Source organism: Sminthopsis crassicaudata, chromosome 3 (assembly GCF_048593235.1).
Source record: "Sminthopsis crassicaudata isolate SCR6 chromosome 3, ASM4859323v1, whole genome shotgun sequence".
NCBI lineage: Eukaryota > Metazoa > Chordata > Mammalia > Dasyuromorphia > Dasyuridae > Sminthopsis > Sminthopsis crassicaudata.
Window position 1 is genome coordinate 621,840,955 of NC_133619.1, and position 21,862 is coordinate 621,862,816.

Genomic DNA, 21,862 nt, shown 5'->3' on the forward strand with positions numbered 1-21,862 from the left:
GTTAAGAGCGGGAACGATATCTGGTCTTACCAAAGAGTTTATGAAATTCCAAACGGGTTTTACGTTTGAACGGTTCTAGTGTGCCATTTGCAATAAAAGATAATTTGTCATAGTCACATACACAGAAAAACAAATTCAGGGAAACCATCTTCACCTGTAAAATGTTAGGATTTGAAGTCTAGAACTAACAGATCGTGCATTTATGATGCATTTGGCCCCTGAAAGAGGATGTGCCGTACTCCCCTCAAAATAGATGTCCTTGACATTTCACAAGCTTGATTTTGGACTGAGCCTGCCCGCTGTCTTACCACAGATGCTTCAATGAAGAGGCTTGTATGTCAATCCCTCTGGTGGATGGCTACGTGATGGTCTTACAGCCAGAGGAGCCCAAAATCAGCTTGAGTGGTATTAACCATTTTGCTCGGGCAGCTTCAGAATTTGAAAGTGCTGAGGGAGTCTCCCTGTTCCCGGAGCTTCGAATCATCAGCACCATCACCCGGGAAGTAGAGCAGGACACCGATGGTGATGAGGATCCCACAGGTAACAGACTTGCCATCTTTAACCTTCTCTGGTGGGAAAGCCGCCAGAGAATACTGAATTGTTAACTTAGTTGTTTTCACTCCCCTCTCTCAGGGATTCCAGAAATTATAATGGTTATCTCTATGACTTTGTTAGTCAATTGATAATAAGTATCTACTATAGGTCAGTCAGGCGGATATACAAAGAGGCAAAAAGATGGTCCGCTCTTAAGGAACTTATTCTAATGGGGAAGACAAAAAAAGCAAACAAATATGTGCTGATGAGATACCATCGGGGTAAATAGGAAATAATTTAACAGAGGAAAGACATTGTGCTTGGGGACTGGGGAAGAAGACTTCCTGAGGGAGATGGAATTTTGCTCTGATGAAAGGTAGTTGGGAGTTTAAAAGGAAGACAGAGAAGCCAAGTGGTTAGATGAAGGGGGAGAGCATTCCAAGCCTGGGGGAAAGCCATAGAGAAAGCCTAGAAGCCAGAGATAGGGTGATCTTCTGTGAGATAGCCAGGAGGCCCCCAAGCCTCATGTCAGGGAGGGCTCTGAATGCCATTTGATATTTGCTCCTGGAGGTGGTCGGAAGCCACTGGAGTTCATTGAGTTAGGGGAGTGATGGGATTGGACTTGCGTTGTAGGAAAATCACTTTAATGGCCAAATGGAGGGTACACCAGAGTGGGGAGAAACTGGGGTGGCCGGGGCCTCCCAGCTGCTGTTGCAGTCATGATGTGAGGGGATGAGGGCCTGCCCCAAGGTGGGGGGACTGTGTGCCTGGGGGTTCTGTGAAGGTAAAGTTGATAGGTGTTGGAAGAGAGTGAGCAGTCCCCCCGGGCTTCTGAGAGGGTGGTGGTCCCATCACAGGGGAGAAGATAAGGCATTCCACTGGGGGCACATTTAATTTGAGTTGTCTCTAGTCTGAGATGACATTGGAGGTCAGCATAGAAGTTAGGGCCGGAGAGTGGATGAAGACAAGGGCAGGAGAGAAGAGGACCCAGGACAGAGTCTGAGGGGCAGCTTCAGTGAGAGGAGGCAGACGTAGTGAAGGGGACAGAGAGGGAGCCGCCAGATGGACAGGAGACCAGGATTGAGGGGGACCCCTGGGTCGGAGGCTGCAGAGAGGACAGGAATGAGGAGCCCTGGGCCAAGGCCTCTGGTGCCGGCCCCACAGTCTCAGCCTCAGGAGCTCAGATGTATTGCTCTTTGGGAAGAGAAGCTTCTCTGAGGTCACACCCTACTACTTTACCACAATGAGTCTGGAGAGGGAAGAAGGCAGGCAGGAGAAGAGTGTTTCTCAAATCAAGCATTTTAAGTGTTTCTCTTCAAGTTGTGCATGTCGCCATATTTGTGACTTCATCCAGTTTCTTTATTCTTGAAGGTAGCAAGAAAAAGCCTTTATGGTTCCCCATATGCTGACGTGAGAGCCAAAGGCAAACCTGGGGGCCGGGAAGTTGGCCTGGTGTTCCAGGGGATCCCTTACCTCCCAAGCAAATAGAGTATCCCCTTTATTTCAAATGTCTCTCCTTAAAGCTTCCTTTAATCAGGGATCTCCTCCAAGCTTTTCAGTCTTGCTCTGGTTGCCCCTTAGTGGTTTCTGGGGCCCGTGATCTATGGTCTCTCTTTTAGTCCAAGAGTCCTTGGTGTCTGAGGAAATCATGCACAATTTGGACACGTGTGAGATCACGGTGCTGGGTGAGGAGCTCAATGCAGACCAGGAAAGTCTGGAGATGGACGTGGCTCGTCTGCAGCAGAAGGGTATCGAGACGAGCAGCTCCAACCTGGGCGTCATCATCACAGGTGAGAGTGGGAGGTCCGGGAAGGTGATGGCGGTTTCCCTGCTAGTGGGCGTGTCACAGGTGGTGATGGTCGCTCCTTGTTCTGCCTTCCTCTTCCCCTGCTCTGGTGTTCTGTCGGGGTTCCACCTTGTTGCTGGGAGCTTGGGGAAGGCAGGAGAAGTCTGTAGGGGACCCTCCTGTCAGGAGGAAGCTGTGCCCAGGATTTATAGGGGGCCTGGCACTTGTAATAGGAGGCAAATGTGCGGGGTATGCGCTTGGGACTGGCCACTTGGCTCCAGGGGCCTTCCGAGGGCCCCCTTGGTACGCCGCCTTCCTAGTGGGCCTGGCTGTGAGGAGAAACTTTCCTACCCCCAGGTGTGGACACCATGGCCAGCTACGAGGAAGTGCTGCACCTTGTGCGCTATCGCAACTGGCACGCCTCCACCTCGGTGCTGGACAGGAAGTTCAAGCTGGTGTGCTCGGAGCTGAATGGACGCTACGTCAGCAATGAATTTAAGGTGGAGGTGCGTGTGGGGAAGGCCGGGCTGGAGCAGGCCCCGGGGCTGTGTCCCGAGGCCGGTGACTGCATGATGTCCCCAGGCGCCATCATGAGGGGGTCTTTCAGCTGCTTCTGTAGCTTTCGGAAGGACACCTCCCTTGGGGAGGTCGAGCCTTTCTCCCTTTCTGTGGGCGGTCTCAGGGAGAGGAGGAAGGGGTGGCAAAAGGCAGCTGCCTTGGTAGAGAGCCTCTGTGGGGACTCGATCTGGCGGTTCCTAGTGCTCTGGCATGTCGGGATGAAATGCCCAGAGGAACATAATTGTATTTGCGTCTGAGGTCCCGGGCCAGCCCTCTTGCCCATTCCAAACACTGCAGCAGGTAACGGTTTCTGGCCAGGGACTAGCAGGGTTCTGAATGGACTTGGCCTGTTTCCTTACCAGAGGGGCCGGGCTGTCAGAGTGGATGGCCTCAGGCAGGCGTCCCTGGTTTGAGAGAAAACAAAGTTGAGGCAGGCTCCTGGCGAGGGGAAGCCAGGCTGTGGAGCCTGAGGTTCCGTTTCCTTCTCCCTGAGAAGCCCAGCTCTGGCAAAGCCCTTCTCTCTCTCCCCCAGGTGAGCGTCATCCACACGGCCAACCCAGTGGAACACGCGAACCACATTGCGGCCCAGCCTCAGTTTGTCCATCCCGTGCATCATTCCTTTGTTGATCTGTCTGGCCACAATCTGGCTAATCCCCACCCCTTTTCAGGTAATGGTATTGGGGCCCCCCACCCCTTCATGGGGCTTTGACCTGACAATATTCCTCTATCTCGGATGGTGTTTTAAACTTAAAACAGTGGCTTTTTCCTTCTCCTAGTTGTCCCCAGTACAGCAACTGTGGTGATTGTGGTGTGCGTCAGCTTCCTGGTTTTCATGATCATCCTGGGAGTGTTCCGGATCCGGGCCGCACACCAGCGAACCATGCGGGACCAGGACACGGGCAAGGAGAACGAGATGGATTGGGATGACTCTGCCCTGACCATTACAGTGAACCCGATGGAGGTAGGCCGGGGGCCGGACCTCCTCTGGTAGGGCTGGGGGATCTTCTTCCCCTTCTCCCTTCGGCTTTGCGGGTAGATGGGGCCCATTTGTGGCTCGGGGGACGCTGCCTGAGGATGTCCGCAGGCCGGGCACAGGAGGCTGACCTGTGGGGTTTCTCTCCGTTAGACCTACGAGGACCAGCACAGCAGCGAAGAGGAGGAGGAGGAGGAGGAAGAGGAGGAGAGTGAGGATGGTGAGGAAGAAGACGACATCACCAGTGCAGAGTCGGAAAGCAGCGAGGAAGAGGAAGGGGAGCCGGAGGAAGACCAGCAGAATGTGAATCGACAACAGCAGCTTGAGTGGGACGACTCCACCCTCAGCTATTGACCCTCCCCCTGCCCATCCGGCTGCTTCCACTTGGAAAGAAGAGACTTCGGCTGTCGCCCCCTCCCCTGGTGTAAAAAATCCTTCGGCCAGTTGGCCCCCCCACTGCCCCCGCTTGCTCCTGAGCGTGTAGGCCCCTCCTCCCCCGACCCGATCGGGTTGTTGGGTTTGCTCCACACTCCGCGAGGCCCTTTGTCCTTCGTCATCCCAGCTCGGCTTTCCCGACGTGCGCCCGGTGTCCAGGCTTGGCTCTCCTCCCGCTCCTTCAGACGAGCCGCCGTCGTCTGACTTGTTGACGAAGGGTAAAACATTGCTCATTCCCACCCGGTGGGAATTTTTTCCTTTTTTTAAAAAAAAAGTTTTATTTTTTCCAAATTAATTAGTGCATGTGTAAAGTGGCAAGAAGGAGAGGTAAAGTGTAGATGAACTTTTTGATATTTTGTAAATAAATTGAAATTCTGTTATGTCCTTTTTTGTGATAGTGTAACCAGAGCCTGGTGGTTAAGGTGAGGGATGGGGCGGGGAGGAGGAAGGCTCCATCTGGTGCCCTGCAGGCTTCTCCTGGGGAACAGAGAGGAGGGGCCCCTTGCCCATGTCGCTGCCCACCTGAGGACAGTCCCAGGCTTGGTCCCCAGGGCACTTCCAAGGGTAAATTGTTAGAAAGCGCTGCCTGGAGGCCCAGACCAACCACGTGGGTGCTAAGCCAAGAGCTTCTGGGAGGGACCTGACCCCTCTTGACTTGAGGCTGCTCTGCTCACTTGAGGGGATATACTGACCTGCCAGATTGATAAGAGGGAAGGGCAACCCCTGGAAGGATGGCCAGGAAAGCAGAGCCTCTCTACTCCCCGCCCCATTTGGGTGATGGGATGGATGGGACATAGCTGGGATCGTCCCTTTATTTTACACACCCCTGCTAATCACCTGCAGTTTCTTGTACAGTAACATGGGCTCTTGTATTACTAGCCTCCTCTTTGTTTTTCATAAATGTCTTTCCCCCTGCTGATGAAATTATAGAAATTATACAAACCAGTTGTGCATAAAATTGAACACGTGGTTCACAGACTCCAGGCAGCGAACTGAGGTCACCATTGATCAGAGCACAAACACTTGAACAAACGCCGAAGGGGCTGGCCTGCCTGGGTGTGAGCTTGTAGGAATGGCCGACCTTTGGCTCTGGGGACCCCGGTCCCATTCCCCCCTTTGCCCACCCCATGACCCCTTGAAGGGTCTGCTCTCCAGGGCCTGGAGGAAAGAGCAAATGAACTTGTGGTGTTTGTTCATGTGACTATGGTGCCGACCTGTTGTTAGCAAAGGGCCTGAGACCCGTACACACTTTTTTTTTTTTTTTTAAAGAAATTTAAATGTAAAATTTTAGATTTCTAAAATGGGGGGTGGGGGGAATGATTTTGACTACTTTTCTGTGATAACATACCTGCTAGTTGGAAGTAAACTGGGGAACTTATGTCTAACAGTTGTCCTGTGTTCCTGTTGATGTGTAGATTTCTTCCTTCCATTTACTGTCACTGTAGCTGCTGTATTTAGACTCCAAGTGATAGAGTAAAGCATCCATACTGACGGGCGGCCTTCTGGGTAGCCCGTCTATAGCCGCGGTCCGCTCTTTTTTCAATGTGTATATTGGTGATAGGTCAGTTCGGAAAGACTATAAGCTACAATAAATTTCTGATTCTAAGCCTGGTGTGAGATTCTTTCTGTAGGGAATCGAGGGCACCCACCGAGAAGCTCCCCATGTGCTCGAGCAGAAACACCGATGATGTAAAAAGGCTTTATTTTTTTTAAAAATCTGCTTCTACCTCTCATTCCAAGGTTTCACAGACCACTTGTCTTAACCCACAGTCACACAACACATCCTTCTACTTACAGAAATATGAAATGATTTAAAAAAATAGAAAATATTTCTTCAAACTAGGCACATACAGTCTGTACACTGAAACCGAGAATTGCTATGTATGTGCAAAGTTGTGCTGCCTTGAGCCAGGAAGCACACAAACCCGTTTTAAATAAATAAAGTTCTAGTCTTGGCTTTTCCTATTTTAAAACAGGTGAGCTGGATGGGTTTTGTTCTGAGTTTTTGTTTTGAATTTCAGTATTTACTTTGAGGGGGGAAAAAGTGCAGTGAATCTGGACTCCAAATGGGACGGGGGCAGTGTGGATGGGGGCTGATTTCTGACTGATGCGAACCCGCCCAGCGGTGACAAACTTAACTGTGCACACAAGAGGCCCTTTCACGTGGGCCCAATGTACACATGACCTGAACTGAGAAAGGGAGCAGCACCTTGTTCTTTATTTAACAATGCACCTGGTCTAGAGAGAGGAGAGCTGTTCCTGCCTCTGACTCCCTTAACACCTCAACTTCCACCATGGTGGACATTCGTTACAGGGCAGGAAGAGGCCAGGGAAGGTTTGTGGAATGGCTCGGAGGCCGTCCTCGCGGGAGCCCCGGCCACCCTCGGTCACCCACTCGCCACAGACAGACTGGAAGCTCTTTGCCAAAGGCATATCGGAAAATGAAGTTCTCAGAAGTCCCAGACCTGGAACCGGTCTAGGGAAGGACATGGTGATGGTGGCCTATAAGCTTTTTGCACGGTTTCAAGGTTAAAAAATAAAACCCCAAACAAACAAACAAAAACACAAAAACCGATGCTGCCCTCGGGAGCAGGCAGCCAGCGACTACATTAGAACATGCGTCCCATTCTCACCTCGGCTAACAGTGCAAGCTAAGACAAGCCCAACGGTGGCGATTTGTTTTTTAAACATGGTTGAATGATAAGCATTTAACGACCACACATCCCAACTGAAAGTAAGTGGTTCAGGTGACAGGCTGGGCCCGGGAACACAATTCATAGCTTCCTATCATACTTGACCCCCCACTGAGTGGTGGGCTCGCCCGGGAGCCGCCGTTCCCTCCCAGTTACAGACAGGATCGCTTCGTTCCAATGAACGACTAGACAGAACCTTGCTTCTCGCGTCTAAAAAGAGCTAAATTAGAAGTTACACAGTGAGCATCCCTGAATCCCGAATCAAATGCGGTGGGCCTCAGCAGGTCCCAGCTTCCCCTGGGACCCTGCCCAAGTCCTAGCAGCTAGTGGAGAGTGCGCAGGCGCAGCAGGGATTTGCCAGGGCAGGCTCCTGGGGCCCAGCGGCCTGAGCGGCGAGGAGGCGCCGGGCGGTGAGTGGGGCCGGCCGGTGAAGGCGCTCTCAGAGCAAGCGCGCCCTCGTCTTAAGAGTCTGCACTCGCTCCGGGGCCCGCCGCTGGGGGCCCTCTGGCTGGGCGAGGGGCTCCTCCACCATGGGGCCCGCCTGCCGTCCCCTCTCCTTTGATCCAAAGCCCAAGTGTCGCATTTTCCTTGCCCCATGTCAGAATGGGTTTCAATTGTCTGCTTTTTTCCTCCATTCCTTAAAGTTTCAAGTCACGAATAAATTAAACGCAGGAATTTCCTTCCATGTAAACCAAAGGCAATTGTGGAGTAGGTCCTTGCCCCGCCAGAGCCGCCCGGGCAGCCGCTCTCGGGACCCGCCGACGGTCCTTGGGCGACGCCGCGGGCGAGCGGTCGGGCCCGGCGAGGCTCGAGGCCGGAGCTGGGGCCACCGCTACTGCCTGTTGTCTTTGGACACGTTGTGGGCCAGCCAGTTCACTTTGGTTTTCCAGCTCTCTCGAAGGGCCTCGTTGAACTTCACTCGGAAGTGCTTCAGGGCCTCTTCGTCCGTTTTCCCCAAGGCCAGCGAGTCCTGAGAAAAGGGAGCGCGCCTGTAACAGCCGGCCCAAGCCCGGCCGCTGTGCCCAAGGGGGAGGGGAAGGGGGGCCCGGAGCTCGCCCCCTGCTTTCTCTGGACACGCTTTGGCCCCGAATGGCGGGCGCTTGGCAGCGGGAGGAGAGCCCTGGTCTCCAGAAGGACACGGATCTGCCTGGGTCTGCAGTGCAGGGGTTCCCACACGAATCCTCCCCCTCCCTCAGCACTCTCCACTGCTCCCACTGTCCCGAGCCTTCTGGCTCCTGCCGGGGAGGGGGAGTCCTGGCTCAGTGTGCCGGGATGAGGGAGCCCAGTGGGTCACCCGTGGGAGAGCCAGCTCCAACCCTGAGCCTAGAGCCCAGCTGTGCCCCCCCCCGGCCCCGGAGGCCAACCTTGAGATACTGGATGTCTTTGGAGCAGCTGAGCTCGGGCAGGCCGGCTGCCCGCATCAGTGCAAAGAGATGAAGGAAAAGGAGCCCGTGGCGACGCAGGATGGTGTAGGCCCTTTCACAGTAACTGCGGAACCTGGAGGGGGAGGCAGGAGGTGCCAGCTGACCCCGCGCCCTCTGACTGAGGCAGCGGCGTCTTAGGGACCTGGGCCCTAGCCTGCCTCCATGCTGGGCCCCTGGCGTCAGGGCAGCGCCTGCACCCGGGGGGGCCCTGGCACATCCTTCCCAGCCGCCTCCTGTGCCCTCAGGCCGGAGCGGGAGGCTGAGCCGCTGCAGGAGGTGGCCCACTACCCAGCACGCCCTCTGCCCTTCTCTCCCGCTGGCTCGGAGGGAGGGGGAGGGGGAAGGTCGGGGGCTCCCTCACCTCTCAAACTTCTCATTGTTGTTGGTCTTTCCCTGTTGGATCACGTGGACAAAATCGTACGTGAGGATGAACGGGACTCGCTCACGGTTGATTCCAAATTTGGTCTTGAAATTGCCCAAAAAATGCCCAAAGTCGATATGGAAGAGCTTTGGGAAGGAAACGGCAAAGAGGACGGGGTTCAGAACCTCCGCGGCCCAGAGCAGAGCACGGGGAGTGAGCGCCTAGGGCCGGCCCCCTCCCCCGACAGACGCGGGCCTACCTGCCCGCTCTCCCGGATCATGATGTTGTCGCTGTGCCGGTCCCCGATGCCCAGCACGTAGGTGGCCACGCAGTAGCCCGCACAAGACAGGGTGAACTCCTCGATGGCCCGCTCCAAGGCTTCCCTGGAGCACAGTCACCGTCAGCCGGCTGCCCCCCCCTTATTTTACCCCAGATCCCGTGCGCTCTCGGGCCACTTCCCCAAGGCCGCAGGCCAGCCGGACATCGGGGAACCCCCTCCAGGGCCGACCCTCTTACCCGGGGTTCTTGGACTTGAGCCAGTTGAGCAGGGCGTCTTTGTTGAAAGCGGCTGTTGCGGCCATGTTGCTTTTGTTGAGCTGGATGTTGGCGATGGTGTCCGAGTGGGACACCACCTCGATGAGCCCCGTCCGGTCCCCCATGGACAGGCAGCCGTAGGGGGTCATCCTGTGTCGGGCACACGGACCTGAGGCCGCGCTCCAGGGGGCGCCGGGACCTCCAACGACAGCCTCAGGGGCAGGGATGCTCAGGAAGGGAGGGGGCCTTTGTCCAGTAGGACAGACTGCCCCGGCCCAGCCGGCCTTCGTCTGCGAGGGCTGCGGACCCGCTCCTTCCCCTTCTCCCTAGCCAGGACGCCAAGGAAGCCCTGGAGGAGGGGGCGGCTCTGGGCCCAGGATGCGGATTCCGCTGCCCCCACGGGGCCAGGGGGACAAGGGGAGGGGAACAAGGGCCAGGCGGCCGCTCCTCACCTCAGGTCCAGCCCCTCCTGCTTCCACAGGACGTCCATCAGCTGGATCATCTGCAGGGTCAGCATGTCCTGGCGGAGATCTGGGGAAACAGCCCAGGCTGGCTCTCGGCCCAGCGGCAGAGCCACAGGCCGCCCCGGCCCCTCCCGCCCGCGCCCCCTCACCGTCGCCGTTCTTAAAGATGATGCCCACGTGGCTGTCCCCGGTTCCCGCCGCCTCCTCGTTGCTGTACACGATCCACAGCGGCTTCATCTTGGAGTCCATGAAGGTGCACTGCTCCACGCTGCAAGGAGGGGCCGCGTCTGCCAGGGGCCCCCGGGGGCGGGGCGGGGGGGGGCTGGGAGGAGGACGGAGGGGGCGGGGAGAGGCCGGAGGAGGGAGGGGCCGCCTTACCAGACTTCGGACAGCAAGGTGCTGGGGTTCAGCGGAGACTGCACGTTGGAGAGGGCCTCGATGTAGATCTCCTGCCGCAGACACACGTGCATCAGCTCCTTGGTCTGCGGCTTGGTGGTCCTCTGGGAGCTCACTCTGACGAAGTCATTCAGGGCCTTCATTTTGTTCAGAGCCTCCCCCTGCAGAAAGGGCGGGCGGCGGTCGGAGAGGGCCCCCCAGGGATAGCTCCCCAGGTCCTGCCCCGCCCTGCGGCCCCGGCCCCTCCCACGCGCGTCACCTGCTTCATGAGCGCCTTCATGTGGTGGTTGCTGCCGCGGCAGTAGGCCTCCATGATGAGGCCGAAGCGCAGCGCCACGGAGGGGACGTGCATCTCGGAGCTGGGGAGAGAGCGGCGGCTCACTCACCGGCCCGCGGGCCCGGCTTCTCCGCCACCCCGGAAGGAGCCCGGGCCCCCCAGTCCCGCCAGCCGCCTCACCGCAGGTGCCAGAAGAGGAAGTGGCCGATCTTGCGGTTGGCCAGGGCGCGGCCCAGCAGGAACTTGGTCAGCTCGCAGTCCAGGTAGGACTCGTACTTGAGGACCTGGACCAGCTGCAGCAGGTACTGAAAGAGCTCTTCGTCCCTGCGGGGGGAGGGGCGAGGCTGTGGCCGCAGGGCGGACCAGCCAGAGCCAGAGAGCCCCTCCCCCGCCCGGAGGGCGGCCCCACTCTGCAGACAGGGGCCTGGGGAGGAGGAGGAACTCCCGCGGGCGGCCCGAGACCCCCTCTCCCTCTCTGCACATGCGCCCGGGCCGCCTCGGGACCAGGGCGGAGGCCCCTCCTCCCCCAGCGGCCGCCCCACTCACGTCAGTTTCCTCAGGGACTGGATGGCGAAGGAGCAGACGTGGCGGTCCGGGAAGCTGAAGTCCAGCAGCTCCAGGGCGCTCAGCACCGGGAGCTCGGGCCAGGAGCTCAGCAGGAAGAGCATCTGGGGGGAGGGCACCGGCCGGTCAGCGTGGGGCGCGCCCCCGCCTCAGAATGTGCCCACCTGGGTCTGGGCAGCGCCCCCGGCCCCCGCCCACCTGGGCCACGTCCTCATGCTTGTTCCACTTGGTGACCAGCAGGAGCCTGGCCAGGGCCTCGGGGAACTGCTCCTGGATCTCGTGGCGCATCTTCCACACCAGGTCCTTCTCGTGCTCGTACAGCTCGCCCGCCACCTTGCGCTCCAGGATCTCCCGCAGCTGCTGCTGCTGGAGAACGAGGGGGGGGGGGGGCTCAGCCCGCCAGGCGGGGGCAGAGGGGTCAGGACCTGAACACCCCCAGCCCTCCGCTGAGCCCGGCCTGGGGGGGGACACTTACCTCGTCCTCAGTGAAGCGTCCGTGCTCCCCGTTTTTCCCCAGCTCCAAGATCTACAACAAAGCCCAGCCCCTCGGTCTCAGCCAGGATACAGGCCCTGATACCAGAGGCTGCGGCGGCCCCAGGGGACAGAGCTGCCCCCCCACCCAGCGCCCCGCTGACCTTCTCCATGCTGGGGTAGTACACGGGGTGCGGGGCCACTTCGGGGATGCAGATCACCAGCGCGGCGGCGCTCTCAGTGTTGGGGTTGCTCCACACAGTGCCCATGGGGTTCAGCAGCTCCCCTTTCTCATCTGGGAGGGAACCAGAGACAGGAGGCATCAGGTGGATTTTGGGAAAAGGAGGCTGGGCCTCCCCCCCTGCAGGCCCCTCCCCTCCCGTCCAAACCCCTCCCCCACTCTCTGGCCCCTCGGACCCCAGGGCGGCCGTACCAGGGACCGAGGACCACATGTACAGGCAGCGCTCGCCCGTCTTCAACTGGTCCTTGTAGTCAAACAGCATGAGGTTGGCCCAAGCAATAGGGCAGTCCTGGAGAGGGCAGAAGGCAAAGTGAGGGACGCTCGGCCCTCTGAGCGGGAAGCTCCCTCGGAGTCAGGACAGGCTCCTTCAGCCTCGGGAGGAGCTCTGTGGTTCTGCCCGGCCTGAGGCTCACAGAGATGGGCAGGTTCCCGGCCCTCCCAACTCACACTGCGTCAGAGCGGCCCTGAGCCTTTCCCGGAGCCCTGCGGAGCACCAGGGCAGGCGGACGGGGCTCTGACGAGCCCAGAGACCAGCTGGCGCTGGGCTTTCTGAGGCAGCTGACCCCCCCCCCCCCTCTGTCCGGGGTCCCAGAGCCAGAGAGAAGCCCCTCTGGAGCGTCACTTCCCCGTCCCCCAAAGTAGCAGACAGACCGGGTCAGATTCTGCCTGGGGGGCTGGGGCTTGGCAGGAAGCCCCCAGGAGGAGTCTGGAGTCACGCCCCCGGGCCCGGGGCCTCGGTGAGGGGTTTCCTCTTGGCTCTTAGCCAGGTGCAGCTGTGGCCAAGGGCGCCCCGCAGGGCTGGCAGAGCCAGGCGCCGGAGAGCCCTCGGAAGAGGCCCCGCCCCCGCCCCGCCCGGCCTCTCCACGCACCGCCTTCTTGGACTTCTTCTTGGTGGAGCGCGCCTTCTTGGCCTTCTCGATGACGGCGTAGAGCGCGAAGCAGAGGCGGGCCATGCGCGGCAGGTCGCAGACGTTGATGTCGAACTCGAGGCGCTGCTTCCACACGGGCTCCGAGCACACGCTCACCTCGGAGCTGGACACCGTCTTGCACAGCATCTCGTTCCCGTGGAAGAGGCCGGCCAGGACCACGAGCTAGCGGGAAGCAGGGACCAGTGGGAGCACAACCGGGACCAGTGGGAGCACGGCCGGACCGGTGGGAGCACGGCCGGGCTCCCTCCCCTGCCGAGCCCCGGGAGCTGTGAGGAGCAGCGGCCTGGCAGGCCTTCGAACCCAGCTCTGAGGCCCCGCGGGCCAGACCTCCGGCTGCCTGGAGGCCGCTCCTGCCAGCCCGGAATGGTGGGCAGCTGGCCATGGCCCACCGCTGCTCCACAGGGCAACCCCCCCCCAGGGCCAGGGACCTGGAGCCCCTGGCACCGGAACCACGTCCAATTCCCAGAAGCCCGCATGCCCCGGACTTCTAAGAAGCCGACTGTCAGATGGGTTAGTCGCTCCGCCCCCTTCCTGTTTTGAACCATCTCCCTAACCACCCCTGCAAGGGCTGCTGGGTAATGCGGTCAGGTGGCTTGGTGTGGGCCCGCCTTCCAGCCCCGCCTGCCCGGCCCCCTGCGGCCCCTCACCTTCATCCTCTCGTCGGCGTTCACCTTGCTGCCCTGAATCAGCTCGATGCAGAAGGGCTGCTCCAGAGCCCACAGGGACACCGAGGATGGCTACGGGAGACACGGGCCAGCCTGGCTCTGCTTCCTGCCTGGCCACCCCAGGTGCACAGCCCTGGCGCAGCCTCCAGGGCCCCCCCTCATCCCACCCGGCCCTTCCCAGCCACCCACAGAACCCGAGGGCTGTCCGCTGGCCCCAGAGCAGTCCTCCTCACCCCGTGCCCAGGCTGGGCCCTGTGCCAGGGCACTAATGACCGGCCAGAGGAGATGGATGGGGCGGGGATGGACCGGCCAGGGGGTCCTCTGTGGAGGGGGCAGCAGGCTCACCTTCTTCAGAGGAATTGGGGGCGGCTTAGGGCGGAGCTTGGGGGTCTGCGCAGGGAAGTTGCTCTGTTCATCTCGCAGGGCGAGGATAGAGGAGGAGTGGACCATGGTGAGGTGAGGGGTCAGCCCCTTGTGGAGGCATCTGCAGATATACTGGGAGGAGGAGGAGGGATGGCTGAAGAAGGGCCACGGGGGGGGGGGGGGGGGCGCGCGGGGCGCGGGAGGGCACCAGGGGACCCACATAAGGGCCTTGGCTCATTGCGAAGCTAGTGAGGCCCATCAGGCTCTCCCCACCCCCACTGCTGCTTCTACAGCGGCCCCATCCCAGGACGCCCTGTCCCTGAGAGAAGGTTCCAGCTGTGGCCCGGGAGGTCCCGGCATCAGGGGAGCCCCCCCCCACTCACCTGGAACTGGTAGAGGGGGTAGCTCCCGTACAGGTACTCGAACTTCCCGTTGACCTTCAGCGTGTAGTCCTCGGGCCGCTCCATGGCCAACTGCCGGAACACGGTGACCCTCTTCTTGAGGGCGCAGGCCATCAGGGCCAGGGGAAAGTCGGTGGGGGACACCTGGAAGGTGAAGCTTTCCTGGGGAGGAGGGGGGAGTCAGCGCCCGCCAGGAAGGAGGAGCCGCTCCCCAGAAGGCCCTCCCCCCCCCCCCCCCCGCCAGCCCACTTACCTCGTTGCCCTCAAACTTGACATTGACAAAGAGGGTCCTGCTGGGGACACGCAGCGTCCCGACCCCCAAGCCCCGGGCCGAGGGCTCCAGCTGCAGGGGGAAGTTGTAATGCATCCAGGCCTCCCAGCCCAGCTGCTGCCGGTGCGCCGCCGCCTCCTCGCAGAACTGGCCCATCTTGGTGCGGAAGTCGTTGACTTCGGGGTCCCCCAGGGAGTCAAACTCGTGCAGACCTGGGGACAGTCAGGCCGCTGGGACGCAGCCCTCCCGGCGCGCGCCGGCCCTCCGCCCCGCCCCCCTGCAGCGCCCCCCCTCACCTTTGCCAATGAGGAGGCTGATCTGGGAGTTGATGAGCTTCTTCACGCGGTCGCCCTGGCGGGCCACGAGCCGCAGCACGGGCAGGAAGGGCTGGATGTCGCAGAGCCGCCGCTGCTCGTCCTCCAGCTCCTGCTGCTCCGCCGTCTGGTTGATGCAGGTGAAGACGTAGGCCTCGGGGTCGCTGAGCATGTGGAACAGGGGCTCGCTCTGGGCATTGTGCCAGAGGACCTAGGGGGAGGGCAGTGCTCAGGGGCGGCCGTGAGGGGCACGAGGGGCGCCCCTCCGGCTCAGTGTCCCCCACTGTGTGACCCAGAATCCCGCGGAGCTTCTACCCCTTTTTACAGAGGAGGAGACGGAGGCCAAGAGAAGCGCCAGTGACCCGCCCAGGATGGCCTGGCTGGCCAGCGTCTGCAGCAGGATGCCATGCTAGTGCACGGAGCCCGAAGCTGGGGACGTAAGCCCCTCTCAGAAAACTCCGTGGCCCGGCAAGTCGGCCTCAGTTTCCTCGTCTGTAAAAGGGGGATAATCGGAGCAGCAGGACTGTTGTGAGGACAATGAGGTCATGTTTGCATAGCCTTAGTGGGGTACCTGGCTGTATACAATAGGTGTAGGCGCTCTATAAATGTTAGTTACAAATTAATATTATTATTAACATATTATAAATGTTATCATCATTAAGCAGTTGGTGCCGTGCCTGGCTCTGGGGCGGCACAGGGAGTGTAGGACGCCCTTGCCCAGACGTTTCACAACTTTCCCAAGCCTGAGCATTGACACCCATCGGGGCTGGAAGGAGGGCGCCCTGGGACCCTGACCCAAGTGTCCGGTGGCCCGAGGGAGCCCTTGCCCAAGGCCCAGGGGAACCACTAGTGGACTCCGGCTTCCCCCACCCAAGGGTGTGAGCCTCGGATCCAACCCCCCTTCTGCACTCCGAGGTTACAAAGAATAAGGCTTTAAAACAAACGCCCAGAAAAGGAGGTTCCAAAAGGAGGACAAAGGAGGTCCTTGGAAAGGGACATGTCACGTCTGTGGAATCCTTGCAAAAAAGCAAGCAGGACCAAAGGGAGATTCACCATTTCATAAACAATCCTTTTGGGGCTTGGGGCACATGTGGGCGGCCCCATGGGGCTGTGGGCCTTCCCGAGTTCCAGTCTGACCCCACACACATCCTAGCTGGGGGACCCTGGGCAAGTCACTTCCTCCTTCTTGCCTCAGTTTCCTCAACTGTAAAATGAGCTGGGCAAGGAAATGGGAGACCACCCCAAGTTCATGAAGAATGAAATGGGCCTGAAAACCACTGAATAGAATGAGCAGAAGAATGTACAAAAATGCTCATTTTTAAGTGTTAGGTTCAGAAAAAATACTGGTGTTTAAATAAAAACTCTGACCCTAACCGAATGCAGTGACCTCCCTTGGCCATGGCTCTCCAGGGGCCATCCCTCGGAGGTCGGAGGTCAGTCAGGATTCCCTCAGTGCTCTTCCCTGGATGACGAGAGGCGCTGGGCAGAGGTCCCACCTCTCACCCTGCCGGCCGGGGACCCCTCTGGCGACTTTCTGGAGAGCACTCGAGTTGCAGAGGAGGTGCTAGTCTGTGCTGCTGGAGGGGGCTCCTCACCAGCGGCTCCTCCCCGGGCCTGATCACCCCGGGGGGCTCCCACAAAGCCCAGCTCCGTGCCCTGATGTCTGGCATGGAGGATTCTCTGAGTGTGGAGGGATCCGAATGTCTGTCACCCAAGGGGCCTCAGTCTCCCCATTCATTCTGGTGAATGAAGTCTGTGGGATCTGGTGACCTCTTTTGGTCTCACCTTACAAAACCTCAGTTTTCCCATCTACAAAATTGGAATAATACTTTCATTCCCTATCTCATAGGAGGGTTGGGAGGAAAGCTCCTGGCAAATCTTTTGCTATTTCCCTCCTCCCTTTATAAGTGGGAGAAAGTCTCCTCAGAACCCCACCTGAAGGATTCTCTCTTCATCCCTAAAACATTTAAAGGATATCCACTCTTTAAAAACAGAGGTTTGGGGGCAGCTAGATGGCGCAGTGAATAGAGCTCATCCCTGAAGTCAGGAGGACCCGAGTTCAAATGTGGTCTCAGTCACTTAACACTTCCTAGCTGTGTGACCCTGGGCAAGTCACTTAACCCAGTTGCCTCAGCAAAAAAAAAAAAAAAAAAATTAAATAAAAATAGAGGTTTGATTTGTTAGTACCTTTTGTTTTTATGTCACCTGGATTTCCCCCAATAATCAAGAGACTTTTTTTTAAGAGGAAGAGGAAAAAAAAAACCTCACAGTCAGTGTGATAAGCTGACATCACATGCAATGTTCCCTAGTTGTGCTGACCCCTTACTGTCTTCCTGACCAGAGACCAGCATGCACTGGGATCAGGGAGGTGAGCAGCTTCATAAAGGCCATCGTTTCCCCTCCCAACCTTCCTAAGGACGGAAGAAAGCCCAAAGGGACATTGCAGAAGGGGCCCCAAGGGGAAAGGGAAATCCATTTCCTAGAGCAAGCCTCCGGGAGCCCACAGGGAGATGGGAAAAGTGCTGGGGGTTCGGGGTGCAGGTCCAGCAGGCGGGAGCCCGATACCTCTTTGATGCTGCTGAGGTTGGCATTTCGAGAGACTGGGAAGTTCAGGTAGACCCCCGTAGGCAACAAAAAGTCTACCTCCACGATCTGGTTTTCTTCCTTGGACCAGAATTCCATAGGACAGTCGACTCCAGGGGGCATCCTGCTTTACTTCTCTGCTACCAGCTGCCCTGTGGGAGAAGCAGTTCAGTGAGCACTCCTGCAGTGCGACCTGGAGGAGGTCAGTTGGGAGATGACTCTCTGATGCCCCATCTGCAAGGACATCTGGCACACGGGGCACTGGCAGGAAGCCCCAGATGGTGTCCGGCCCCTCCCCACCAGACAACCCGGCCCTGAAGCCGCCTCCTAGGAGGCCCCCAAGGGAATCCGCCATCCACAGCTAAAGAAGCCTCGCACACAAAGGAGCTCCCACCAACATCCCTGAGCCTGTCAAGTGTGTTTAATGTCAGAAATGGATAGTGGATGGCTCGGCATTGAACACTGCACTCTGCACAAATCAGTAACAAATGCGCAAGCATTCCCTGTTTGTTCCCTCGCAGCCAGGTGTTCCCACTATTTCATTCACTCATTCATTCACTCACTCATCTGCCAAGAGTTCCTCCTACTCCAGGCTGGGACAAACAGTAGCAATTACAGACAGGCTCCTGTCAGGGCAGCAAATCATTAGAAACAAATCTCCACCCCTAAAAAACCAAGCAGAAACTCCACCACCCAAAAACCACCTGTGGAAGGAGCTGAAAGGGGAGAGTCTAGTCCAAGGGACCCTCCGTGCTCAGTATGGTGGCGGGCAGGAGACGAGGGGCAGTGAGCTCAGCCCCAGGGGAGCTCTGGCCAGGGAGCCAGAGAGGCCCAAGCTTTAAACCTTGTCGGGAATTGTCAAGAAATATCAATGCTTCCTAAGTGAATTAAATGTTTCAGTGCAATACCAATGGACCACATCAATTGGGGAATGGCTGACTGAATCACGGTATATGAAGATAATGGACTATCTTTGTGCTAGAAAAAATGGACAGGCTGATTATAGAAAGGCCTGGAAAGAATTGAATGAACTGTTGCTGAGCAAAACAAGCAGAACCAGGAGATCACTGTCCACAGCAGCAGGAACGTGCGATAGTCAACCATGAGACTTGGTACTTCTCAGCGGTTCAGTGATCCAAGGCAATCCCAATAGACCTTGGATGGAAAACCTGCATCCAGAGAGAGAACTATGGAGACTGAATGTAAACCAGCACATGCTATGTTCATTTTTGTTTCTCTCTCTGTTTTTCCCTTTTTTTTGTTTGATTTTCTCTCCTAACATGATTCTTAAGAAAATGTGTAAAAAAATGAATGTACATGTGTAACCAGTACATAAGTGTGGATATGTGTATATGTATTTTATATATATATATATATGTATATATATATATGTATATACATATATATATATATATAAAACGTGTAACATGTGTATATATATACATATATTAAGATTAAAAGAAAGATTAAAAAAAAAAAACACCCAATACCCACTTTTTAGAATGGTCCAAACCTGTGATTTCCTCAGTGTTGGAAGCGCCCCAAAACTCCCCTTCTACCAAAGCAGATCGCTTGGTCAACTAGCATCTGTCAGGCATCCACGATTGTCCTGAAACTTCACAGTCTTGGGGCCCCATGGCCAGTATGTGTCTGAGACTAGACTTGAACCCAGAGCTTCCAAACAGGGAGTCGGAATCTACCACGTCCCTCTCTTAGAACCAGATAAAATAATCACCCTCATAGAAAAGAGTCAGATTGGCTGAGGATGAGGGAATGGCGCATTAGCCCCCTGCCTCCTGGCCCTGACCCACCATTGTGGGGCAGAAGTCACAGGGGCCTGTGGGGACAGGGCCATTCTGTACTCAAAGCCTTGGTCACCAAGCAGCCAGACTATCATGTTTGGCAAGGCCTCTGCTCCAAACCCTAGCCTCCTGGTGGCTTGTGCCCAAATGGCAAAGCCTCAGAGAATCCAGGGGCACCCCATGCCTCAAGGAAGCCTTGGAGGAGAGCTTTTGTGAGGGCACCGCTGAAAAAACCCCCGATGCTAATCATTCCTGGTTTCTGCTGCACACAATTCTCATCTGCTTACTGAAATGTTTGTGGTTTGAGTAGATGAAGTTTACAATCAAAAAGAGAAAGTTTAAAAATCTAATAAAACACCTAAGGTACTACCTTCCACCCCTGACGACGGTCCTGAGCTCTCAGAAGCCCTCAGATCTTTTTGAAGCAGGCCCCCTGGGCCTCTCCCAGGAGCTCCACTCTTGCGCCTCCAAAGGCACCCTGGCCACCGGGCCTGGACACTGTCTTTGGGCCCCAAATCCTGCCTCTCCTGAGCTTGCCCTGTCAAGGGCCCTCTACCTTCCCCAATGCCTAAGTCTCAACATCAAACCTTAACTCTCTTCACTGACTCCTCATAGCCCGTGTCTGTGTCAGCGCCAACCTCAGTGTTCCTACCTCCATTGTCTCATTCAATCCTTCACTCCTGCAACTTGCTGCCCTTCAGTTCAGGCCCTGGTCATCTCTGGCCAATAGAATCTTCTTATTTCGGCCTCCAGAGTCACCCCCACCCTTGCCCATCGGCCTTCAGATTCATCCCATCCTTGCCTACCCTGCACACAGTGTCACAGAGAATGTTCCGATGGGGCTACATCACTGCCCTGCTCAGTCAGTGCCCTGGCACCCTCCCTCCTCCTCCTCGGCGGTGTCCAGTACATCATTCCCTTTCCCACCCTGTGGTCACCATGATCAGGTATTCTCTCTGCCCCTCCCACAGCACCCTATCAGCGGACCTTGGCACACAATCACTTTTATAAGAAAACACATGGAGACATGGGAAAGTTGTATTTACTCTGGTTCACGTTTATCTTTTCTCTGCCAGCTCCCTCTCCAATAACAGAGACGTAGCCCCCTGCCTACTCACATGCCAGGGAGATCCCCATTCAGGTCCGAGGTTCATGGCACTGAAGCTGGAGAGAAAACAAGTCCAACTGGTTTAACCCCTTTATTTTACATCTGAGGAAACTGAGACCCAGGGAGGTTAAGCAATAAAGTCACTCAGCTCTTCTGTGAACAAACAGGATCTGGAATTAAGGTATAAGTCAAACCTAAAATGCAATGATTTGCATTTCAATTTCAAAAGAAACTAAAAGAAAAATATTAAATAAATTAAGACTTTTGCAGATTTTCCTTCTCTTTTTCTCTTAAAAAATTAAAATGCAAATAATTTGGATTTGCTGGTTTAACTTGGGCTTTTAATCCATATTCTGCTTATCTGTATCTGTTTAAAGGGTTAAGTTTGCAATAAAAAAAAATTATTCAAAAGGAAGAAGAAAAAAAGAATTGGCTTCAGGCTCTCTGGGAATCGATTTGGTCACGTCTTCAGCAGGATGCCCGAGAGTCACATGTGCCACGGCCCCCTAGGCTGCTCTGCCCCTCACCTGCATGCAGAGGATGCCCAGTTGAAGAGCAGACCCTACTCCTGCCCACTCTGGAGCCTCAAGGGCAGAAGCCACACATTAGGGGCATCACCTGACCCTTCCCAGCCTTGTTAAATGGACCCCTAACAATGCCCGGACAGAGGACCGCGTTCAGCTGAAAACCAGCGGTTCCCCGGCTTTCCTTACTTAGCTGCCAAGGCACTTTGGGCCCAGAGGAGAAGCTGGGTTGGGGAATGAAGCAGGGAGGAGTGATGATTCCCCTGGGGCTGCAGGATCCAGTGCGTGAGCTGGGATGGCTGTGGACCAGACCTCAGTCCCTGGGCCTAGGACAGTGTGGATGGCACACTTATCCAAGCATAAGACTGGGTGGGACAGCTTGTATGATGGGTAAGAAGGTCCAAAAAGATTTCAACAGAGCAGAAAGACCCCGTCTAAGAACTTGGGTTCTAAGTTGAGGTTTAGAGAGATGTGGCTAGACAGGTGATGGCTTCATGGATTGGCCATTGTATCCGAGAAGCCCCAAAAGCAGGAGAGGAGAGGTCTAGAACAAGGGGGTGAGGGCCCTCTGTCCTTGCCCCGACAAAGAGCATGTTTGGAGTGTCAGATCCAGTTCTGGGTCTGACATTTTGGGGAAGAACACTGACAAAAGTGGCCACAAGGGTGCTAAGAGGCCTGGAGAGCACTCCACATGAGGATTCAGGGAACTGAGGGTGATTCTCGGCTGGGAGAGGAGATGGCTTGGGATGGGCAGGACATGGCGCCGCATCTCTGTAGGGGAGGGTATGGGCCCAACCCCACTGGGCAACACCAGGAACACGTGAAAGCTGTAGTCTGCCACTGGATTTCCTAACAGCTGAAGCTGCCCCAACTCCAGCGACTCTTCCTTGAGAAATCTTCCCCTTACGAGCCCTAAGGTAGGTACCCTAAGCCCAGGTAGGCTGGAGGCCTACCTGTCTGCAGAGGCTCCTGACAGAGAGCCGGGGGCTTGGGGGGAGGGGCACAGTCACAAAAGCAACATGGGAATTAGGTTGGCTCAATTACACGTTTATTACAAGGGCTTGGTTTTTCCTCTTTTTCCAATAGTTGTGGTGGCGGGAAGGAGAGAATATTGATTTTTGGCAATCAGAAATAATGAAATTTAATAAACAAAAAGCCTGTTCAGGGACGGGTTGAACGGCTGGACTCTTC

The 21,862-nt window shown here is 56.7% G+C and overlaps 2 protein-coding genes across 6 annotated transcripts in view; one reads left to right on the forward strand and one right to left on the reverse strand.

Annotated features, from left to right (window-relative positions):
* The window catches only part of CLSTN1 (calsyntenin 1), an 85,805-nt gene extending 79,913 nt beyond the window's left edge, over window positions 1-5,892 (forward strand). For all 4 annotated transcript variants that reach the window (XM_074306339.1, XM_074306337.1, XM_074306336.1 and 1 more), the window contains 6 exons: window positions 314-540; window positions 2,154-2,324; window positions 2,678-2,826; window positions 3,411-3,546; window positions 3,655-3,839; window positions 4,005-5,892. In XM_074306339.1, coding sequence (XP_074162440.1) covers window positions 314-540; window positions 2,154-2,324; window positions 2,678-2,826; window positions 3,411-3,546; window positions 3,655-3,839; window positions 4,005-4,205 — 1,069 coding nt within the window. In that variant the 3' untranslated portion in view covers window positions 4,206-5,892. The remainder of the gene's footprint in view (window positions 1-313; window positions 541-2,153; window positions 2,325-2,677; window positions 2,827-3,410; window positions 3,547-3,654; window positions 3,840-4,004) is intronic.
* Window positions 5,893-5,972: 80 nt separating this feature from the next.
* Window positions 5,973-21,862, reverse strand: part of PIK3CD (phosphatidylinositol-4,5-bisphosphate 3-kinase catalytic subunit delta) — a 66,516-nt gene continuing 50,626 nt past the window's right edge. The window contains exons 3-24 of one of the 2 annotated variants that reach the window (XM_074306335.1): window positions 17,220-17,389; window positions 14,637-14,865; window positions 14,323-14,552; window positions 14,052-14,231; window positions 13,651-13,800; window positions 13,288-13,377; window positions 12,581-12,802; window positions 11,904-12,000; window positions 11,635-11,765; window positions 11,475-11,525; window positions 11,198-11,362; window positions 10,982-11,103; window positions 10,616-10,759; window positions 10,418-10,517; window positions 10,141-10,319; window positions 9,912-10,030; window positions 9,751-9,829; window positions 9,281-9,448; window positions 9,024-9,147; window positions 8,765-8,910; window positions 8,344-8,476; window positions 5,973-7,949 (exon numbers count right to left, since the gene is read on the reverse strand). In XM_074306335.1, the coding sequence (XP_074162436.1) occupies window positions 7,812-7,949; window positions 8,344-8,476; window positions 8,765-8,910; window positions 9,024-9,147; window positions 9,281-9,448; window positions 9,751-9,829; window positions 9,912-10,030; window positions 10,141-10,319; window positions 10,418-10,517; window positions 10,616-10,759; window positions 10,982-11,103; window positions 11,198-11,362; window positions 11,475-11,525; window positions 11,635-11,765; window positions 11,904-12,000; window positions 12,581-12,802; window positions 13,288-13,377; window positions 13,651-13,800; window positions 14,052-14,231; window positions 14,323-14,552; window positions 14,637-14,865; window positions 17,220-17,360 (3,138 nt within the window). In that variant the 5' untranslated portion in view covers window positions 17,361-17,389 and the 3' untranslated portion in view covers window positions 5,973-7,811. Of the gene's footprint in view, window positions 7,950-8,343; window positions 8,477-8,764; window positions 8,911-9,023; window positions 9,148-9,280; window positions 9,449-9,750; window positions 9,830-9,911; window positions 10,031-10,140; window positions 10,320-10,417; window positions 10,518-10,615; window positions 10,760-10,981; window positions 11,104-11,197; window positions 11,366-11,474; window positions 11,526-11,634; window positions 11,766-11,903; window positions 12,001-12,580; window positions 12,803-13,287; window positions 13,378-13,650; window positions 13,801-14,051; window positions 14,232-14,322; window positions 14,553-14,636; window positions 14,866-17,219; window positions 17,390-21,862 lie in introns of both variants that reach the window. The other variant, XM_074306334.1, reaches the window with a different exon arrangement.